Source organism: Aquarana catesbeiana, linkage group LG11, assembly GCF_042186555.1.
Source record: "Aquarana catesbeiana isolate 2022-GZ linkage group LG11, ASM4218655v1, whole genome shotgun sequence".
In the NCBI taxonomy this organism is placed as follows: domain Eukaryota; kingdom Metazoa; phylum Chordata; class Amphibia; order Anura; family Ranidae; genus Aquarana; species Aquarana catesbeiana.
The window spans coordinates 25729518-25753118 of record NC_133334.1 but is presented as its reverse complement, the minus strand read 5'-3'; the positions used below and the strand labels follow the sequence as shown (position 1 = coordinate 25753118).

Sequence of the window (23601 nt, the reverse complement as noted above, 5' to 3'; positions counted from 1 at the left end):
ACATCTTTCAGCCATTCTGAAGCTTCCCTCCAACCACTTTGCATATTATTTTATATATACTGCGATTCTGTACTTGCCAAATATGCTGTAGAAATCTCCCTCCACTAAGTCCCTCCATTTTAACTGTGGGCAGCTGAAGCTGCTGCCTGTTCACTTCCTGGAATTACAGAGGCACACCTCCAGCTCTGCGGCTCTCATTTGCCCTCTTATGACTCATCCCCACCTCCCTTTCTGGCAAACTCTCACAAGAGAGAGAGAGCTGTGGATGATGTCATAAGCCTAGGCTAATGACCAGACAAGAAACAGGAAGTGGGCTGTATAAGGGATTTACTGGCAGAAAAAAAAAAAGTTTTACTATCCAAAGTTAAAACAACAACAAGGACAGAAGATTTAATAGATGGAAAGTTGAAAAAAAATGACTGAAGTTCCGCTTTAAAAAACCTGCTGAAAGATATGAGCTGACAGCGTGGATCTCGTGTCTATGGGAGACCCCCGAGCTTGCTTGTTGACCATTTGGGTGAACACAGGTTGGAGAACCTCTCGGAACTGATCGTTTTCCAAGCAGCGGGCAGCGCCCATTGGCGGTGTGCCTCTACCCTCTCCATTCTTTTTTTTTTTGGGGATGTAGCTGGGAACTCAGGTGTAGATGGGTCACAGTCTACAGGCCTCAACGGATTCCGTGCAGGAATCAACCTGCTGTTATCACACTCAAACCGATTTCCCCAATACCAACCCATACCGCTCATCTCTTTACAGTCTCCTTTATAGGCCCCCCCTAAATGTTCTCATTACACTGACTGCCTCCAGAATTGGACATTATTATGTCTCTTCCAGTATGGAAGACAAGTGATTTATCATGGAATGGTTCCACTTTGCTGCCTGCGTCATACCGCTAAATTATGCGGGTACATAAAACGCTCCTCTGTACGCCGCCCTTATCCCATGCCTTCTCTCCAACTGTGTGAACAGAAACAAAAGTTGTTTAACCCCTTTCGGGACCTCATGCTTTTTGTGATGGCTTTAACATTTTTAAACATTTTTATTTTATTATTATTTTTTTTTTTAATTCTGTACAAGCTGTGTGCAGAATGCCAAGTCAGAACAAAGATTTTAAGATCTGTAGAGCACAGCAAGTATAAAGACATTGCTAAAAACCTAAAAAATAGTCATATTTTGCTATTCTAAAATAAAAAAAATCAAGTTAAGGTAAGACTCGCGTCACTCATACTTGGAGTGTATCCAAAGGCTGAAGGTAAAAAAAAAAAAAAAAACTTCTGTGTGCAACCCCACCCCCCCACCCCTCCCAATACTTACCTGAGCCCAAACTCGATCCAGAAGAGGATCTCTCACTCGTCACTGGCTCAGAGACGGCGTCATTGGCTCCAGCTGCTGTCAATCACAGCCGGTGAGGAGGTTTTTGGGCAGGGCTGAGCTGCACTCTGTGTGTCTATGGACACATAGAGCCAGCTCAGGAGCAAGCCTGCACGAGTGCCCCCCATAGCAAACAGCTTTCAATGGGGGGTGTTCAGCAGAGGGGGAGGAGCCAGAAGTGCTGGCAGGGGACCCAAGAAGAGGAGGATCTGGGCTGCTCTGTGCAAAACCATTATATAGAGCAGTTAAGTATGATGTGTTTGTTAAATAAAAGAATAAAAATAAATACCTTTAGTATCACTTTAAATTTAAATTAAATCTTTCCATTCTATGTGTAAAGATAACAGCACCTGAAGAATTCACTCTGTCGGCCGTTTCAAATGCACTTTCCCAAAATCATGCAACCTAATGAGACTAAACGACTGCATTACTGATATGCAAATGTTGACTTTTTAGCAATCTACGCCCTCATCTCTATTTATAACCAGAGAGGAGACAAGGGCGCTCTGGTGGAGGCGGGTAGCTGGTCAGAGGGATGATAGTGATGAGATGGCACTTCTGGCAGCACTTTGGTTAGAGGAGAAGTAACTCTGAAGATGTAAAAAAGGAAAAGAAAGGCGCCTCTAAGTGCAGTATGGAAAATTTAATAAAGTGCACAAAGGGTTAAAAGCACTTACAGGATCGTTGAATGTCTTTGAACACTCAACGATCTTGTAAGTGGTTTTAACCCTTTGTGTACTTTATTAAATTTTGCATACTGCACTTAGAGGCGCCTTTCTTTTCCTTTTCTATTTATAACCACTCTCCCTGCTAACACGACACTGGAAGGGATTTGACGTGTGGACTGTGCCCCCCCCCCCCCCCCCGCTCACCATCCTGAAATAACCCACCTGTGTGCCCTCAGCAACTGCCGGCAGGAAAAGAGAGGAGGGAAAAAGGCAGGACTGCGGGGGGGAAAGGGGCACACAGGGGTCCCAGACAGCAGAAAGAAGGGGGTGCAGATAAGAGAACCGATCCTCCTGTAGTGCAGCCGGAGGAAGAAAAGAAAAGAAAAGCAGAAGTCGGCAGCACTGCACAAGAGTCACAAGTGTCAGAAATAAGGCAGTACTGCTGGCCCTCCTACCAAGGCCCCCCTTTTGAACTGATGAGGCCTGGGTAGGAGGGCTGGCTGTACTGCCTTATCAGCGGCACTGTGTACGGGCGAGTTATTTACATATGTAAAACACAAGCAAAAGAAAAGGCCGCTTTAAAGCTGAACTCCGTAAAAAAATAAATATTGTCTAAAAACAAGAGGCATGTGTATTCTTCTTGAATCTCGTGAGCTTTGTGTATTTATTCCAGATCTGTGCAGTAATCCAGTGTGCCACTTTTCCTTCCTGTAATAAAGACCGCTCACTGCTGCTCTCTCTCCTTGTGCAGGGGGACTGGTCTTGTCTCCGCCCCCTCCTGTATTTATCTGGAGGCAGTCTTCAGTGGGTGGAGCCTGCTGGGCCCCTCCCACATCTCTGCTCTCTCTCCCCTAGTGCAGGGTGACTGGTCTGGTCTCCACCCCCCTCCTGTAGTTTTCTACAGGCATTCTATAGTATATAGGCCTGTTAGGCCCCTCCCACAGCCCTGCTCTGCATAGGGTATGTACAGCACAGTGATGATATCACTGCTACTTTACAATGTAATATCTGTGTATGCAAAGTCATTTGGATACAATTTGCATACAATGTGGATTTATATCCTTTTTTGGCTACTGAGGAATAGATTTAAATGCTATTTTTGTTCAAATTTAACTTTGGCAATATGCTAGTTTGAGTCACAGGTGAAAAAGTTACTGATTACTCAAGAATCTGTTGTGATGAGACACAATATTAAGACATCAGTAAGGTGATTGCAGCTTCCAGATAACCCTGTCCTTAGATGGGGTACAGATAGGCACACCTCTGTTATCTAGAGTTTCGTTTATACAGCATTATCTGTTAAGAGTCAAAAAGATGACACAGCTTCAAAGGCATTCTAAACAACAGTGCGGGTTCTGAAGAGCACCTGTCACCACCATGCTGCGGAGGAGGCACTGTTAGACCCCCATTCACACCTGGGCATTCTGTAACAACAGCTGTAGACACTTATTTATTTTTTTTTGTTTTTTTACTTTTATGTTTTTGGAGTGACACCATTAATTTGAATTGGCCTCCATCCGCTCCAAAAACGCTCAAAAAAGAAGCTCACATACCAAATCTTGGCACAGAGCCAGGAGCATCTGCCGTCACGATTTCCAGCCCTCCTCTGGTCCTCCTCCAGACCCCTACTTTCTGCTTTCAAGCAATGCATCCAGCTTCTTCCCAGCAGCAGCATAAGGAAAGGGGGGTGCACTGCGATGTTAGGGAGAGTAGGGGACTCAACTTCTGATGGTGGGGTGGCTCTGGACATCTAATGTAAGGGGAGGGGATGCGCTGGACATCTAATCTTACAGATGCAACCGCTCCTTTTGAGGACAATCATCATGCTGATGCGGCCCACAATGAAAGTGAGTTTGACACCCCTGCCTTAGAGTGAAGCCCCCGCAGCGTCGCCCATTTACCCCTGAGGGGGCCGTCATGTTCCCCTGGCATTTCTTACGGGTTCGCAGGCACCGGCGCTGTAAGTGGGAGCCCTCGGTTTCCGGCAAGGAGTTCTGGCACGATACACCCGACCTTCAGAGCACATGCGCCGCTGATATCCGCGGCTGCATGCAGGGTGAATGTCTCCTAAACGGCGTACGTTTAGGAGATATTTATTTTACCAGGTAAGCCTTGTTATAAGCCTTGTTATAGGCTTACCGGTAGGTAAAAATCACATAACGGGGTACCCAACCACTTTAAGTGAACAGTAATCCCTTCTCTGAAGTTTTGTACAGTGCAGCAAGGAGGACATCTGAAAATGGGAAGGGTGGCCAACTAACCTTACTATGAAAAACTTCACTTGTTTAGTCTGGACAAAAAACAGTGATGATCTCATTATTATGTATAAATACCATAACATTCTGACCGCCTACCATGCCCACCTAAAATTGGGTAGGTCCCCTTTTCCTGCAAAAAAATAAAAAAATAAAAAAAAGAGCCCTGACTCATTGACTCCACTAGACCTCCGAAGGTATTCTGTGATATCTGGCACCAAGCCATCGATATCGGATCCTTCAAGTCCTGTAAATTGTGAGGTGGGGCCTCCATGGATTGAACTTGTTTTTCCAGCACATCCCACAGAGTGGATTGAGATCTAAAGAATTTAGAGGCCAAGTCAACACCTCAAAGTCATCTCCTTCCATCGTTCTGTGATCTAGTTCTTTAGCTCACGTGCCCATTGTAGGTGCTTTTGGATGTGGACACGGGTCAACATGGGGCACCCTGACTGGTCTGTGGCTACCCAGCCCCGTACTCAACAAACTGCCATGCTCTGTGTGTTCTGACACCTTTCTATCTCAAAGTTTAGGGAGTTACATTCAATGGACCTTTATCTTTTTTCACCCTAATCGTGTAACTAGTAAAACTGGCCCATGGGTTTGCTCTGGTCATCCTCTGGCCCACAACAGCTGGAGTTTATGAGAGGCTGAACCTAAAAACCATACCTTTTGGTTTTTTTTACAAATTAGTTAACAATGTAATTACACAACTGTGTACTTTAGCATTACTGATCCATGAAGACGGTGGTGACCTCATCTACATTTACCTGGAAAGTGGCCGATCGAATCTGGAGTCCTTCCTGCATGTTCTGCTGTAGGTGGTTCTGGATGTTGATCTTCTTCTCTCGGGTTATAGAAGCGATAGGGACGCTGCGTATGACAGTCTGCTCGCCCACTATGGAGAAAGTAAACAGAAATGTATGTTACATATGAAGTGCAAACAGTCCTCCCCCACACACACAATACGCCGTGTTCCCTGCAAGGTTCAGCTTGATGAATGACCACAGAAAATAAAAACACATTGGAGAACAGGAAACCCATTCTGAGAATGGACAGGTAAGAGGACCAACATAGCCAGGAGATATCTCCACAGGAATAGTGGGCGATGACAGATCATCAGGTACACAACAGATTTCAGAAAGCAGGAGCCCCAAATCTAATGTCTGCGGAGCTTTGGGAATTCTGGCTGCAGCAGATTAGACAGATTATGGGAAGATGAATAGAAAATTTACCTTAGCACAGGTGCCATGCTAGCTGGACTGCTTTCACTTACTATCTAGAAATGCTGTAGATCTAACTGGAGGACATTTAGTTTGCTGGTGCACGGTGTATCAATGGAGTGGCTGTGTACGTAGTATACTTGGACAGAGGGGTGGCTGTGGACGTAGTATACTTGGACAGAGGGGTGGCTGTGGACGTGGTATACATGGACAGAGTGGTGGCTGTGGACGTAGTATACTTGGACAGAGGGGTAGCTGTGGACGTGGTATACTTGGACAGAGGGGTAGCTGTGGACATAGTATACTTGGACAGAGGGGTGGCTGTGTACGTAGTATACTTGGACAGAGGGGTGGCTGTGGACGTAGTATACTTGGACAGAGGGGTGGCTGTGGACGTGGTATACATGGACAGAGGGGTGGCTGTGGACGTAGTATACTTGGACAGAGGGGTAGCTGTGGACGTGGTATACTTGGACAGAGGGGTAGCTGTGGACATAGTATACTTGGACAGAGGGGTGGCTGTGGACGTAGTATACTTGGACAGAGGGGTGGCTGTGGACGTAATATACTTGGACAGAGGGGTGGCTGTGGACGTGGTATATTTGGACAGAGGGGTGGCTGGGGACGTGGTATACTTGGACAGAGGGGTGGCTGTGGACGTAGTATACTTGGACAGAGGGGTAGCTGTGGACGTGGTATACTTGGCTCCGGCTGCTATCAATCTATCCATCGAGGACATAGACAGCGTCTGGTGCTGCTGGGCTCATGCTCGGCGCTGGAACGATCGAGTTCAGGTAAGAAAAAGGGGGGCTCTGGGGGGCAGCTGCAGCACAGAACATTTTTCACCTTAATGCATAGAGACTGAGACTTTACAACTCCTTTAAACTTTAAAGGGTGAGCAGGGACCAGAGAGAGGACTGAGCTGCAGAGGATCAGCACAGCTGGGGCCCGGAGCAGGAGAAACTAGCAGATGCCACACGTGGGAACAAAATAGCGGGTGGTGAGTGGGGACTGGAGAGAGAGGAGGATCGGCAAAGCTGGGGGTTACTACTGAGTGGGGGTTTAGCAGAGCTGGGGGTTTCTACTGAGCGGAGGATCAGCAGAGTTTGGGGTACTACTGAGTGGGGGAACAAGAGAGCTGGGGGTTACAACTGAGTGGGGATTTAGCACAGCTGGGGGTTATTACTGAGCAGGGGATCAGCAGAGCTAGGGGTTATTACTGAGCAGGGGATCTGCAGAGTTAGGGGTTACTACTGAGTAGGGCATCAGCAGAGCCAGGGTTACATCTGAGTAGGGAAGCTGCTGAACAGGGGTACTAAGGAGATGGGGATCTGCTGAACAAGAGAACAAATGAGCTGGGGATCTGATGAACAAGAGAACCAATGAGCTGAGGATCTGCTGAACAGGGGAACAAATGAGCTAGGGATCTACTGGATCCCTTTAAAATAAATAGAAAATCGACACACACAGGGCCAAGCTTCATCAAAGCTTCCAAAAAGCATCAAGAACACATCAAAAAAGCATGTTGAAGCGGTAGGTTCTTTAATGTGTGTTAAAGTTGAAGCGAGTGTAAAATGAACCCTCTATCTGTAGTCAGCTGTCATTTTACCAGAAGGCTGCACAGAGCTTGAAGTCAAATAAGAACCATCCCTTGCAAAATAATTTCATTTTTTATCTCAATACTTTCAAAGACTCTAAAAGGATAACTTGGCTGTTCCTTTTTGCATTACACCATTGAGACTGCATAGGAGGTAATACTGAAGGTAGATTCTCCCACTAAGATGTTGATTTGAAGTTTGCAAACCTTAGGCCGGCCATAGGCGGCTCAAATCTTGGCTGGCTCAGCAGGACCCGGCCAAGATTGGAACCATGTATGGGCAGGCTGAATGTACCAAGATGATCAATGTATTGCGTTGCATTACTTACATATACAGTATTCTCTTGGCCAAGCAAGTAAGAAACAGCAATAAAAGTTTCTATAAACCATTGCTGAGTATATAGCTCATCTGAATGGGATTTTTTTTCCCCCAACATTTTGCTTTAATCAAGTTGACGAGCTTATTTTTTTTTTTTGTTATTCAGCTGCATTAGGATCTTGATTGCGCCTCCCATTGAGGGATCGGACAAATTGTTGGCGGTGGGCTTCAGCAATGTTCTTTTAGCGAGACAGGTACAATTTGTTCTCGGATAATGGAATACATAAACAAAGAGGGGAAAGGTCAGGCCTCAATATATACACAAATACCACAATATACACAAACGGCGGTCTCCACTCCGCATTGGAAGCCCAATCTTCGGGATTATTTTCACTGCCGTTCGCCAATAAACTGCCATTCAAAATGGCTGTAAATCCTTCAAGCTGGCTGAAGGGTCCTCTGTGTTATTAGCTGCTTCCATATGCTGATATCAACCGCCGATCGCCAATAATTACAAGTAATTCTTTTCATATGAATAAGATACGTAAGCAGGGCTACATTCATCAAAGTGAGACGTGGCGGAGAGGATACATTTCTGTAAACACCACTCACTGAAGACGTACAAAAAAAAAAAAAGTTCCATGGATCTGCGTCAGGGCCGAATCATTCCAATTGTGGACTTTTAGACCAGTTTTGCACCTCTGTTAACGTTAACGCACTTTAACATACTTTGTGTTAAAAAGTGGAAAGCTGGGATGCCGGGACTGGTGACGTGACTTTTAAAAGATGAGATCTTCACGAGTGCCATACAGCTCTGGAGTTTGCACCACACATATAAGTTTAGAGATGGTGGCTCCAATATTTGGAACCAGAAAGGTTCCCTTTAATATGGTAACACTACGATTCCACAATCTGTACATGTAATGTGCCCAGTCAACTTACGATGACGAAACGCGCAAGTAGTGCTACCTGTTGTACCCAGTTTTAAATGGACTTGAATATAGCATTCAGGTTAAATTCTGGAGTGCCGTCCTCCATTGTTCTAATGCAGGGGTCTCCAAACTTTCTATGCAAAGGGCCAGTTTACTGTCCTTCAGATTTTAGGGGGGCCGGACTGCGGCCAGGGGGAATATAAATTCTTTCTGGCATCAGTGAGAGTAAACATTGCCCCATCTTTGGTATCAAGGGGAGAAATATGGCCCAACTGTTGATGTCAGTGGCAGGAATCTTGCCCCATCTTTGGTGTTGAGAAGAATACGGTAAAACCTTGGTTTAAGAGTAACTTGGTTTCAAAGCGTATTGCAAGACAAGTAAAATTTTTAAATAAATTTTGACGTGATCTACAAGCGATGTCTTGATATACAAGTAGCGTCATGTCACAACTGAGTATAAAAGAGAAGAGAGGCGCCTCTAAGTGGAGCAATATGGTTACATTCAATGAAGGTACAACATTTAGCAACTCACATGGTTGATGATTAAAAGAGGCACATCTAAGTATGGAGGCATCCGGGGTAGAGCTGTCCACATAGACCATCCTCCGCACCGCCATCAACGTCATCCCTTCCACGCTGCGCTCCACAAGCGGTTCAAGCCTCGCTTTCAAATCGCTCTACTGCAGGGTAGTCTTCCTGGTCAGGATTGCAGACTGACAGCGGTGAGAGCCGGCGGTGCGGAGGATGGTCTATGTGGACAGCTTTACCCCGGATGCCTCCATACTTAGATGTGCCTCTTTTAATCATCAACCATGTGAGTTGCTAAATGTTGTAACTTCATTAATTGTAATCATATTGTTACACTTAGAGACGCCTCTCTTCTCTTTTATACTCTGTAGATCCTGCTGGATTTTGCTTCTAATCCCCTTTTGGAGGCTTCCATTTGTGGTTGGACATTTTATGGTTACACAGCCTATCACATTGCTATAATCTTTTTATGTGGACTATAAACTGAAGGATTTATGAATAAATGGTTGTGGAAGGAATCATCTGAGTTTCCATTATTTCTTATGGGGAAATTCACTTTGATATACGAGTGCTTTGGATTACAAGCATGTTTCCGGAACAAACTATGCTCACAATCCAAGGTTTTACTGTAGTTGGGTTGATTTGATTTACTAAAAATCTGGTGCAGCTCTGCATAGAAACCAATCAGCATCCATTATTTTTTTTTTTGTCAAAGCTTCGTTGAAAAAGCTGAATGTAGAAGCTGATTGGTTTCTATGCAGAGCTGCACCAAATTTTGGACAGTTTTAGTAAATCAACTAGAGTGTCTCATATCGGTGGGATGAATAGTGCCCCAAGGGCCGGATAAAGACAAGCAAAGGGCTGCATCCGGCCTCTGGGCCACAGTTTTGAGACCCCTGTTCTAATGTATGAGGTGTGACAATTTAATTCCCGGAATGCCCACGGTGTAGCACTATGGTGGGGAGTCACATAGCCATTTGCACCAAGTGTGTTCTGACATGTTCTAACTTGCACTCGCCTGGGTCGCAGACCAGTTGGCTTAGTCCTTATGGAGTAGTAGAAGAAATAACACGTGTGTGTGTGTTTTGATGTTGGTGGAAAATGAGTGACAGGAACCTGGAGCAGCAGATTAACATCGAATTTTGCATGAAAAGTGCGATTGAAACCTTAGCTCTGTTACAAAAGGCTTATGGTGAACATTCCATGAAAAAAATCTTTAAGTGTTTTTGAATAGCATAGGAGGTTTAAGGAGGGCTGGAAGGATGCCCACAATGATGCAAGAAGCAGGCAGCCAAAAACGCAAACGATGGATGCAAATGTGGACAGAGTTACTCATACACTTATGCTGGTGTATGTTGTTGATAACAAGGGGATAATTCACTACGAGTTCATAGAATATGGTACAACGATCAACCAACTTGGTTACTTGGAAACTCTGAAAAGTCCATAATGGGAATTAAATTGTCACACCTCGTACATATCTTGAGCAACAAGCTGGAGGGACACCTAGCAGTGTTCTCAGAAAAGAGTAGACTGACCTAGGGTGGGATTTCTTAGGTCTACTCTGTGGGAGTGAAGGGGTAAACATCATGAGAGGGAAGGGGTGGTATAATGTGGTCCCCAATAATCATAGTGTTGGCATGGATCAGGACTATGGCACTGAAGTGCTAGCACTGTGTGTATAGTGGGCTTGGTTTTTTAAGTTCCTAAGTGGCTATTAATAATATGGCTATAAATTTCATAAAGCGTTCATAAGAAAAACTGCTTTGAATAATATTTAAGTAAATATATTCATTATTCTCCCTTGCACCATCATCAGTATACCACTATGGTAGAGGGTGCTTTTACATCATAGACAAAGAGTACACGATGGTTTGGCAGAAATGCTCAGCATGGATTTTTACAGGGGTACCATAGGGTAAGGTAAGGTCACAGCAGGTGACCTGCCGGATTACATTCACCTATTCATTTGTTCAGTTTCATTTGGGACTCTAATGCAGGGTTCCATGCAACTCTAGGGTTCCTCCAGGAGGTTGCTAGGAATTCCTTGAGCAGTTTCAGCCTCTCAGATATGTTCCCACTGACACCATTGTTTTTTCTTAGCGATCTGTAAGGAGATAGTTCTTCCCAATGTTCACAAGTGTAAGGAGCATTCTTCCCACTGACCATCACACTAATATATCATGAGATGTAGATATAGTCATTATTAGCAGGGGGGGGGGGTTCCCTGAGACCGGAAAGTTATTTCAAGGGTTCCTCTCTATTGAAAAGTTTGAGAAAGACTGCTCTAATGTATAGTCCACATTTGTCTTTTATTTATAGGGACAGTTCCTCATATAAAAAGATATCGCAAAGTTAAAAGGAGCCTCCAGTGTTTTTCCTCCTTAGCATAAAAAACATTTTGGGTTCCGCCAAGAACAGAGAGGAAAAAAGTAGTGGGATATTTATGCAGCTTTGTGTTTGAGTTGGAAGCTCTTCACACAAGGCCGTTGGGTGGTCCAAGATGTTAAATCGCCTCGTGCCGTAACAGGAGAACTAGCCTTGATTGCGTTTACTTTGGAGGCCACTACAAAATTAATAAGAGAGTAACAGTTTACAAACTCGCGGATTCGCTGCTCACTAGAAAAAAAAAAAAGTCACGATCGCCACATAGTGCAAGTCACAGACAGAAAACCTACTGATCTGATCAAGAGCACCTGTCACTATAAACGCTTTGGAAGCTGCCAAGTTTCAATGACTTTCCTAGAAACCGCTGAACGCAAGTTTCTAGCTAAATAATGAGCTGCACTCTCTAAATCAGGAGGTTAAACAGTCACAGAGTGTGTACCTTCGTTTCCTTAGACCCCTTTCACACTGGGGCGGTTTGCAGGCGTTATTGCGCTAAAAATAGCGCCTGCAAACCGCCCCTAAACAGCCTCCGCTGTTTGCTCAGTGTGAAAGCCCGAGGGCTTTCACACTGAAGCGGTGCGCTGGCAGGAGAAGAAAAAATCTCCTGCAAGCCGCATCTTTGGAGCGGTGAAGGAGCGGTGTATTCACCGCTCCTAAACCGCTCCTGCCCATTGAAATCAATGGGACAGCGCGGCTATCCGCGGTAATACCGCAGCTATACGAGGGGTTTTAACCCTTTTTCGGCCGCCAGCGGGGGGTTAAAACCGCACCGCTAGCGGCCGAATAACGCGGTAATACAGCGCTAAATGTAGCGCTGTTTTACCGCCGATGCCCCCTACCGCCCCAGTGTGAAAGGGGCCTTAGGGTGCACTTATCTCCCTACAAAACCTTGAGAATACCAGTTCATTGGCATTTACGGTAATTAAGCTGGCTCTAGTCTCTATTTTCTACTCTGCCCTCAACAGTTGTGACTCCAAAGAAATGGATCAAAGGAATGCTGGGGCTTCAACACTTATTCATTCCAGAACATAAAAAGCCCATACATGTTTCATAAACCAATTTGCTCTGGTAAGGTTGCTCATGTGGAACAAGGGTCCCCTTAAGTGGGTACCTAGAAAAGTAACTCAAAGCTTAAAATGGTTGCAAACCCCGTAAAATCTGAGCACATATATCTGTAGTGTTGACTTATCTCTCTCTAAAGCTCTAAGTGCCATTTCTCTCTGCTGCTCAGTTCCTCTGCTATCAGCAGAGTTACTTCTGACAAGTTCTCCGACACATAAGATAACAGTATCTGAAAATGTGTGTTGGGGAGGGAGCTTAGAGGGAGATAAGCAGGGAGCTTGTCTATTCACAATACAACTCTGCATGTTCCTTCGTTCCTTGAAGGGGGGTGTGTCCCTTTTCTCCAATCAGCTCTCACACAGTGTAAATCCAGAATCCCCACCCACTGTTGAAAGAGGAAGAAAGATTTCTAACACAATCTGCACTTTCCAAAGGGTGTAGAAAAGGAAAGACAGCAGATATACAAGTAAAACTTATTTTAGGAGGATTTGTTTTATCTCTGTGTATCATCTGAGGCTATTCAATTCACTGGGTATATGTGAGGGTTTACATCCACTTTATATACACCACCAGCGCCAAATTGACAGTGAAAGAGTGCAAAATGCTTTAGTTTTCCATGAAATTATAGTATGCAACCTCCAACGTGTTTCGGGGGCCAAGCGTGCTCCCTCTTCATCAGTTCCCAGAAATTTTGACTGCTTTGATGGGCTCATATAAACTGATACCACCAGAGAGATCTGTAGTATTCTGTTTGGAATGTTTTCAAAGGGGCAGATTATGCCAGTGATAACAGGTGCAGCAAACTATGACCAGATGTGAAACCATCTTTAAAAAAGGGACAGGCAGAGAATGAGATATAGGCTCAAACATGAATCAATATTTTAGAATATCACGTTTAAAGTGATATCAAACCCTCATATTTAGGAACTTTCGGCAGCTGATTTAACCACTTACTGAGTATGCAGCTTCTTTATCTTTTAATCCTTGCCCATTTTCCAGTATAAGCTGATGCCATGATCACTGCGCCCCAGGTTTCCTGTTTCAAGGTGGCTACTTTCTCTTGCAGTGTCCTATGGAGCCATCTTTGCATGCAGGGACTAAGAGTTGTGTCTCCCTACACAGTGTGCATCAATAGAAACACACAGCCCCATAGCCTCATAGGGCAAGGCACTCCCCTCCTCATCCAAGCTTAAAGTGATTGTAAAGTCTTTGATTTGTTTTTTTTTTTATTAAAAATAACAATCATTTTATACTTACCTGCCTAGAGCAGTGGATTTTGCACAGAGCAGCCTGGATCCTCCTCTTCATGGGTCCTTCTTCTGTGTTCCTGGCCACTCCCTCCTGTTGGATGCCCCCACAGCAAGCAGCTTGCAATGGGGGCAGCGGAGTCGAGTTACAGCTCCATGTATCCATTCAGACATGGAGCTGCGGCCAGCCCCCGCCCCCTTTCTATTCTCATTGGCTGACTGACTGATTGACAGCAGCGGGAGCCAATGGCGCCGCACTGCTGTCTCAGCAAATGAGGGGAGACCCGGATGGCCGAGACATCCCTACAACATCGCTGGAGCTAGAAGGACCTCAGGTAATTATTAGGGCGGCTGTTGCACACAGAAGGCTTTTTATCTTAATGCATAGAATGCATTAAAATTAAAAAAACCTTCTGACTTTACAACCCCTTTAAAGACTGGCAGGAGAATGCATAGTCCAGTGTTAACTCTTTCCTCTGAAGACTGGAAATTCAGGGTAGCAGGCAGCAGCTTTGAAAGTTGTAAACTGCAAGTGGAGGGGTAGGAATTCTAACAAAAGTTTACTGGGAAATGTTAATTGTATTGTGCTGAATACATTAAAGTAGGGGTCTCTAAACTTTTTAAACAAATGGCTAGTTTACTGTCCTTCAGACTTTAGGGGGGCTGGACTGTGGTCAGTGGGAGTAAAAAAATTACATAGCGCCTGTGGCGAGTAGGAGGAGAAATCATGCCCCATAATGAGTATTAGTGATAGGAATAACGCTATATCGTTGATGTCAGTGGAAGAAATAGTGCCCCCTCATTGGTGTCAAAGGGAGGAATAGTGCCCCATCATTGTTGTCAGTGGGAGGAATAGTGCCCCATCATTGGTGTCAGTGGGAGGAATAGTGCCCCATCACTGGTGTCAGTGGGAGAAATAGTGCCCCATCATTAGTGTCATTGTAAGGAATAATGCCTCATTGCTGGTGTCTGTGGGAGGAGTAGTGCTCCTTGGTTGATGCCAGTGAAAAAGAATAGTGCCCCATCATAAATGTCATAAGTGTCATGACAGGGGGGGGGGGGATAGAGCCCCATTGTTGGTGTCAGTGGAAAGAATAAAGCTCCACTGTTGGTGTCAGTGGGAAACGTAGTGCCCCATCATTGGCATCAGTGAAAGAAGCAGTGCCCCACCAGTAAAAGAAATAACATTTCAAAATTTATATCTGTGGGAGGAATCCCCAAGGGCCGGATAAAGGCTGAAAGGCTGTGAAAGGGCCGCAGCTTGGAGACCACTGAGGGTTTAATACTTCTATAAAAGGAGGGCCCTTTGGCCCATTTAATACATACTCCTCAAGGTCCATCCCCACCCACTTATCCTCACCTTTCCTGAGTGCCCCTCATCCCACCACCCAATTACACCTGTGGGATCGGTCCTCTTCCCAGGATGCAATTTTCAGTCCTGAGTGACCAATAACCAGGCCCAAATGCTGTCACTTGAGGAGAAGAATGAGGTCCACAACCTCGTGTAAACTCTGACATGGAGCCTACAAAGGATATGACTCCTGGAGGAGCATGAAAAAGGTGAAGTGGATGGAGAGGTGCTGGGTGACTGAATAGGCAAGTGACAGAGTCTCTTTAGTGACACCAAACTCAGACACAACCTAACTTATTTGCAGCAGGCATATACAATGAGTGGGCCTTAAAGACATAGGGGAATAAGCAGGAAATTATAAGTTAGATTCCTACCGTGATTATATTCCATTCGTTGCTGACAGCTTACTTTAAGTTGGATCTACACTTTAACCAATAATGTGTCAAGATGCATGTACCTAATGGGTCATGTGGAGTGCCTTTAAAAATGATGCGATATGTGGTAAGGAAGAGAGCGCCCTCTGCTGGCAGGATGTGAGGTCCTCCTAACATTCCTCCAGTCGCCTCTTCTCTTCCGTCGGGGTCCAAGAGCACACGCAAAGCTTCACAGACAAATTCTTCCCCAGGAAGCAAGGCTGGTCTGAGGATTTTGGGCTGTAAAAGAAGGACAGATGATTGAAAAAAAAAAAAAAAATACTATTTACATTGAAATTGTTAAAAACATGGAACCATAATTTCAAAAGATTACAGGTCTGTGAAAATGCAGCCCCCTGAAGACATCATTACCTTCTTGATTGGCGGTAACCTCCTGCTCTCTCGATGTACGGCCTCTAGGGTCTCGATGTGCATAGCTACAATACCTGGTAAAGACAGAATGAAACCAAAATTACACATAAGAGGTGATGTGAACCATGGAGCAACAATTACTTTGTTAACACAAACATGAACGTTTGAAAGCCCCGTCCTGTGGTGGTAACGCGTAAGGTGGAGTGGAGCGCATGACATCATTATGTCACCCTAAAGCCACTGCCTGTGTGAAAGCTAGTGGGGAGGTTTATACCGATACCTTCTCTGGCCAAGCTGTATTTGTTCTTAAAGCTATATGCCAGAGGTCTCCAAACTTTCTAAACAAAAGGCCGTTTTATTGTCCTTCAGACTTTTGGAGGGCCAGACTAAGGCCAGTGGGAGTAGAAAATGTCCTGACGTTCAACTGCCCTATATTTGGTGTAGTAGTTTTTATTTCCTTCTTAGCAGGGAATGAACAAACAACTAGATCCCCTGTCACTGAACATAGCTCTGTGTTGTTTACACTCACAGAGCTGTGTTCGGTGAAGCTCAGAGTCGATCACCGGGCGCCGGCGGTCAACCATTGACCTGGACCAGGCGATCGGCATGTGCTGTGATGCATGCACGTGCCCCCTACCCAGAAATGCAGAATCATATACAGTAAAACCTCGGATTGTGAGTAAGGCGGTTTAAGAGCGTTTCGCAATACGAGCTGTTTTGTTTCTTTTTTTTAAATCCTGACTCAATTTGCGAGCGTTGTCTCGCAAGACGAGCAGGATTCAAGCCTCTGGGATGTGCAGTACCGCATGTGGCCAGAGGTGTGGGGGCGTCGGTGACTCTCGGAGACACTCCGTCTCCGAGCATTTGCGTGTCTACGACGCCCTTCCCACCACCTCTGGCCACATGCGGTACTGCATACACAAGCAGTGACACTGTAACGAATTATCTGAGATTACATTGATTCCTATGGGGAAACTCGCTTTGATATACGAGTGCTTTGGATTACAAGCATGCTTCTGGAACGAATTATGTTTATAATCCAAGGTACTACTGTATATGCACATGATTCTGAGCACAGCAGCTGTCCTGTAGCAGTAAATTTACAGGAGGTGGTCACCAACTGGTAAAAAAGGTGCAGGGACTTTTTTCCTGCAGGTACAGCAGCCCATTCAAGTGAATGGGCTGCTGTGACCACGCAAACGCTGGCCGTACTAAATGCATCGATGCGAACCTAGCCTAAGGAAGCAAGGAAAGCCCGATTTGATCTATTTTGCCTGCAGTAACATACAGGGGTGGTGGGAAGCCACAAAGACATTCATGTCTCCAGGGAAGCCAGATGTTATCTATTTTTGCTTGCAGTAATATGTAGAGGAAAAAGAGTCAAAATGCAGCATGATTGGATGTCTCTGCAGCTCAGTAACTGTTGAAGTCAAGTGAACTCCAAAAACTGTACAAAGATACATACTCCCTGTTGCATAAATGTGAATGGGATGGGTAAAAGATGGCTTCAGCTCCTGTTCTCCAGCTGTAGAGAACTCCTCAGGTGAGTTTCACCCCTTTCGGGGCTTAATCATAAAGGCCTTTATGACTAAGCCCCGAAAAGGACGAAAAACATGTGAGGAGTTCTCTATAGGTGAAGAACAGGAGCCGAAGCCATCTTTTACCCATCTCATTCACATTTATGCAACAGGGAGTCGGTGTCTGTGTGCAGACAGCCGCCATTTTGTTGAAGTCTACTGGAGTCTGTCAAGCCGATTTTGTCTGTCTTGCACCAGTCTATTCACATGCTGATCCGACTGACACAGGTTTGAGGAGGGAGGGAGGGCAGGGAGGGCGGGGAGGGAGGGCAGGGAGGGCCGATTTTGTCTGTCTTGCACCAGTCTATTCACATGCTGATCCGACTGACACAGGTTTGAGGAGGGAGGGAGGGCAGGGAGGGCGGGGAGGGAGGGCAGGGAGGGCGGGGAGGGAGGGCAGGGAGGGCAGGGAGGGCAGGGAGGGAGGGCAGGGAGGGCAGGGAGGGAGGGCAGGGGGGGGGCGGGTGGAATGAGAGCTGTACTATTTTCATTGTTTTTTGTGCTACATATCCAAAAACTGAAAGTTTTCTTCACATAGAGAGAGTTGACATTTCTCCAACAATGCAGAGGTAATGTTGTTAAGAAGACAGTTTATATAAAAGCTGCATTTATTTTTAATAAAGTCATGTTAATGGCAAAAGGCCTATTTAGGAAAGTGGACCAAAAACTGTCTGCACTAGATACAAAGTTATCACTTACAAGCAGTTATAAAGGAAGAGTCTAGTAGAGATGGTGGGCAAAGTGGCAAAAATGTGCATGAAATGTGCACAAGCCTGGGCAATGTTTTACGTCTGTGGAAGTAGATAGGAGCGTTTGGCGGGAATGGGCCAGGTTGTGCAGCTTCGTGATTTTTATGCCACACCAAAAAACTGTTATTGGATAGTTCAAAAGCCACACAGCAAAATATCTACCATGTCTCTCTTCACCCACGGTATGGGAAGTGTGACCGAACAGTGTGAGGATTTTACATGTATCGGGGAAAATTTCCCTCGCGTGTCCCCGCTGACAGCAGAGGCGTACCTGGGATCATGCAGTGCAGGCTCTTGATGTGATCTTGGGTCACCCCACTCTCCGTGCAGACTTTGTCAATAAATCTTGTGATAAATCGCACCACTGAGTTGGCAATATCGCTCTCCGAATCCTCAAACCCACTCTCTGTGTCGTAGCTCTCTGCAACACTGCCAGCAATGCTGAGAAACATAATTGGGTTATGAGCTCATTACACTTGGTTGGAGGATAGTATAAAGACAGATTTCAGACAGTTATATTAACAGTATTAATACATAACTAGGATTTCTTTACATTGAAATAAAAGGCAAAACATTTACGTACAGATACAAAAACAAAAAACAAAACACATAAATACCCCCCCCCCCCCCCTTTTTTTTTAAGTGATAACATAATCTCTGTTCTCAGCTGCATAAGGAACTCAGAGAGCTGGAGGAGAAGAAACAGAAGCACACTGGACTTCCTAGTGAAAGTGAATGGCTGTGCAGAAAAGGGGGGGGGGTGTTGGGGTGTCAGGACAGGTCTGATCATTGGAGGAGAGCACAGCTAGAGAACTGACCATGCTGTGTTCTCCTCCTTAGCGTGGTCAGTTTTTTTTTTTAGGAATGCAGAGGGACTAGCAGGAACACCAGGGATTTCACACAAAGGAAGCAATACAAAGAGAACAGGAGACCTTCTCATACAAATGCATGGTACAGCAGTCACATATCAGGAATATGAAATGCTGGGTTTACATATTATTTAATCTTTGTCTGCTGGGAGGGTTGTAGGGTCCAAAAGATTTCAGGGCACACTTCTACTGTAACAGTCTGTCATCACTGGGCACCGACGGAGCCCCCAAATTTCCAGTGCAATCTGAGAGAATCCGATGACTGGTATTATGTGTACCCCCCTCCAAATGACTGGGTTCAGGTGTTTCTGGTGAAGGGGTACTGTTAATACTATAGCAAGGGTCTCCAAAATTTCTGAACAAAGGGCAAGTTTACTGTCCTGGAGGCTTTAGATAGGCCAGACTGTGACCAGTGGGATTAGAAAATGTTGTGATGTCGGTCAGAGCAAACAGTGCCCCATCATTGGTTTTAGTGGAAGAAATAGTGCCATATTATTGGCATCAGTGGAAGGAATGGTGCGTCATTAATGTCCATGGGCCGAATGGTACCCCATCATTGGTATCTGTAGGAGGAATAGTGCCCCATCATTAGTGTCTGTGGGAGGAATGGTACCACATCATTAATGTCTATGGGAGGAATGGTACCCCATCATTAGTGTCTGTGGGAGGAACGGTGCACCATCATTGGTGTCAGTGGAAGGTATGGGGCCCCAAAGGCCAGATAAAGACAAGCAAAAGCCCACATCTTGCTCGCGGGCCACAGTTTGAAGACCACTGTACTATAGCATACTAATACTTGACCTCAACCTTACTGAAGGCAAATTGTGATCCAGGTCTTCTCCTCCAACATCAGTACCTGACCTCACAAATGCTCTTGTGGTTGAATACTACATCATACAAAGACATTTTAGACAATTGTGTTTTCCAACCTAGTGATAACAGTTTGGGGATTACCCTTTTCTGTTCAAGCATGGCTTTGCCCCATGTACAAATCCAGCTCCATAAAGGCATGGATGAGTTTGGAGGGAGTAACCAGCTAAGATCCCTGATCTTGACCCTACTGAACACCTTTGGGAATATCTTGTGGTGGAAAGAATGGAGACTGGCATAGTGGTAAAGGGGGTTACTTTATATTAATCCCCATGGTTTTTGAATAAAGCGACCAACAAGCCCATAGAGATGTGGTCAGCAGGTATCGACAAACTTTCTGCCATACAGTGTATATCCATTCTCCCCATAACTGGAAGAAGGGTCATTTGGCAGTGCTCACTGACACATCGGATGTATGAACTGGCACTAAATGCTACTGAACAGCAAGAGTGTTAGTGGGACAGCAATTGCAGCTCCCCTCTATCTCAAGAAAAGAGAAAGTATAGCCCCATACTTCTGTCATGACAGGGGCTCTTTAAATGAGGAATTTCCATAACTGACCAGACTGTCCATAATAAATACAGCTTTTTTTGGCTGATTAAGTGATCAGTAGAAGGTATCTCATTGCTGAACTATGCAACAAATGATATACTACAAAATAGAGCTCGGAAAAATTACATTGCCATTTTGCAATACCTCAAATACCCCTGATAGCACTTAAAAGTTCCATTGTTAGTGATTTATTTTGACAACATGATCCAAAACATGCTTCGTAGTTGTCCAGATCGCATTATCGTGCTAGCAGGCCGGCGTCTCGGGGAAACGGGGACGCTGCCGCGGCCATGTAGGTTTTCATTCTTATAGGGACAACGGCTGCAAGTCATTGTGGAAGAATGATACACAGCTACACAAACAATGACATCAACCCCCCACTTCAGCGATTGTTTATCGAGCTGCGATCAGACATTTAATCTAAGTGGCGACGTTAAGACAAGCCGAACATTCCACCGAACACAAACAAAAATTTTTTTTACATTTAGTGGGCTGGGCAAAGTTGAAGAGGGGGTCCTTAACCCTTTCAGGGCTGAAGGAGTGGAAATATTCCACCCAGATAATTATACAATAGTGGTTGGTGGACGGTTAACTACCAACTAGCTGCCTAAATCACCTGGGGATTCTGGTGGAAGGATTGTTACACCTGATTTGATGGCTTCACCAGTTGGCTTTGGCAGTCCTAATCCCACCACTTAATTGCTGTTCACTTGACATTACACAGACTGCAGTAGAATAGAAGCAAGACCAACTTGCCTGCATCCAATATTGTCCCATATGCATATGGATGGATTGGGCAAAAGGTCTCAGTCCTCCAAACAACTACCTATGGTGCGTTTATGGAGCCTCAAGTCCAGAGTATATTATCCACAAAGGCTTCAATGTCTACTCCCTCTAGAAGCCCTGCTAATTAACAATGCAATGTTAAACCTGATCAGTCAATAAAGTATCTGGTTTAGAGCTCTTGAATGTTAGGGATGTGGCTTAGCCTTCTTATCACAGCAAAAATTAAGGTCCAAATGGACAATACTCAGGACTGCCAAACGGATTTGAGGGATTTAAAAAAAAACGTCCTGGAAGCCAGCTTTTGACTCCTGCTCTTCAACCATAATGTTAAAGCTGAACTCCAACTTTACCTATAGTCTTGCACAGTTGTACAGAAATTGCTTACTCTAACTGCACTGCACACTGTGAGCTTCTTTCAATGTGCATTCAAAATCTGCAGAAAGTCAGATAGAGCCCACCCAATTTTCTGGCTGGAGGACATCCAGCATCATCTAGACCAGGGGTCTCCAATCTTTCTAAGCAAAGGGCCACTTTACTGTCCTTTACACTTTGGGGGGGGGCGCAGAGTAAGGCCATTTAGGAGTAAAAAATGTCCAGTCATCCAGTGGGCATAAACAATACCATATCTTTGGTATTAGTAGGAGGATTAGTGCCCCGTCATTGGTGTCAATGGTAAGAATTGTGCCCCATCATTGGTGTCAATGGAAGGAACTGTGCCCTTATAATGGTGTCGGAGGAATAGTGCCCCATCGTTGGTGTCAGCAACAAAAATGATGCCCATTACTGGTGTCAGTGGATAGAATAGTGCCCCAGGGGACGGATTAAAGCAAAGAAAGGGCCACATCTGCCCCCAGGGCCACAGTTTGGAGACCCCTGATCTAGACTGATCCCTCCCAGCCAAACTGTCCCTGTCCTGCCCCTTTCATTCATTGAATATCAGGTCTTTCAAGCACGGAGATTCAGCATCAAATGTGGGTGCGGCTTCGGGTGATCTGCATGCAAAGGCAGCTTGCCTAGGGACACCAACTCCTCCAGACTAATGCCCACTAATCAAGGATTTTGATATTCACATAACTCCTTCCAAGAACTAGCCAACCATTTGCATTAGGGCTCGTGGCTCTTGGGACGAGTACTGAGGCAAAGGGTCATGATGTTTTCAGGAAGCACCCTACTGAGCCCTCCAGCTATGATCTGCCTGCATTGCATAAGAGACCCACTGATGATGTCACCAAGTCTAAAATAAGGTATATAATGAAAATGGAAAGGTTTTATTTCAATCTCAATAGCAGGTTGATGAGAAGGAAAGGAGGAACAAAAGATGGGAAAATATAATTCCAACAAAATTTTCACCAGGACAGGAAGTGAAGCGACATCTCCACAAAAAGAATGGTCAATATTCTCATGGCACACGTTCCTGGAAATAAGCTCGTCAGTAGCAGGTGCTGCAGTTCTACCAGCTGGAAACTGGAATAATCACAGATCAATGCTCATACTGGTCAGCACACCATGGATCATCATAGGTCATCCAAAGCTTTTATTGCAGAAAGATCGCATCAGAAAGAAGAACCAAGTGCAAAGTTTCGGAGCCGCCTAACAAAGCGGTCCCGTGCAGCTTGATCCTTTGCCATGTGATCTTTCTGCAATCAAAGCTTTGGAAGTATGACGATCCAGGATGTGTTGGCCATTATGTGCATTGATCGACACAAAAAGGACTCAGATAGCAATAAAACCCAGTATAACCCTTCCCCCACTCTATCCAAACTACAGAAAAAAGTTTTGTCTGGAGTTATACTTTAAAACATAACTAAAAAGGCAAAACTTTTTTCCTGTTTACAACTATCTTTGAAAGTGAAAGTAAAAGAAAACAACACATTTTTGGGTTTCTCCCAGAAAAGTAATAGAGGGGAAATCTTCCAATGGGGACACTCCACACCTCTCCCTTCCTGTTTTAGCTATGGAACAGGAAGTGAAGATAAATCTCCTCAATGGGGCACAGATGGGAAAAAAATGAATTGGCAGGGGGTTATAACTCTTCCTTACTTTATCCAAAATGAAAAAAAATAAAAAGTTTTCCCTGTAATTCTACTTTAATGCATATAATTTTCTCTGCTCATACATCTGGCTCTATTTGATGGTTTTCACCTCTGCTTATAAATTCATTCATCATATACTATTTTTATAATTATCCAGGCTCCTGACGGTTCTACCTTAAAGCGTTTGTTACCCCAACACTTCATATTCCTGATACGTATCTGCTGTTTCATGTACTTGTATGAAAAGGTCTCCTGTTCTCTTTGTATTGCTTCCTTTATGCGAAATCCCTGGTGTTCCTGCTAGTCCCTCTGCTTTCCTATTGGAAACTGACCACACTAAGCAGGACAGATGCACCGTGGTCAGTTCTCTAGCTATGCTTGGAACTCCGTGTACTCTCCTCCTATGATCAGACTTGTCCTGAAACATATACAACAAGCC

General features: G+C 44.9%; 1 protein-coding gene across 4 annotated transcripts in view; it reads right to left on the bottom strand.

Moving 5' to 3' along the window:
* SBF2 (SET binding factor 2) overlaps positions 1-23601 on the bottom strand; it is a 514395-nt gene that overhangs the window by 84585 nt on the left and 406209 nt on the right. For all 4 annotated transcript variants that reach the window (XM_073604094.1, XM_073604095.1, XM_073604096.1 and 1 more), the window contains exons 20-23: positions 18324-18493; positions 15727-15800; positions 15399-15594; positions 5065-5192 (exon numbers count right to left, since the gene is read on the bottom strand). In XM_073604094.1, coding sequence (XP_073460195.1) covers positions 5065-5192; positions 15399-15594; positions 15727-15800; positions 18324-18493 — 568 coding nt within the window. The remainder of the gene's footprint in view (positions 1-5064; positions 5193-15398; positions 15595-15726; positions 15801-18323; positions 18494-23601) is intronic.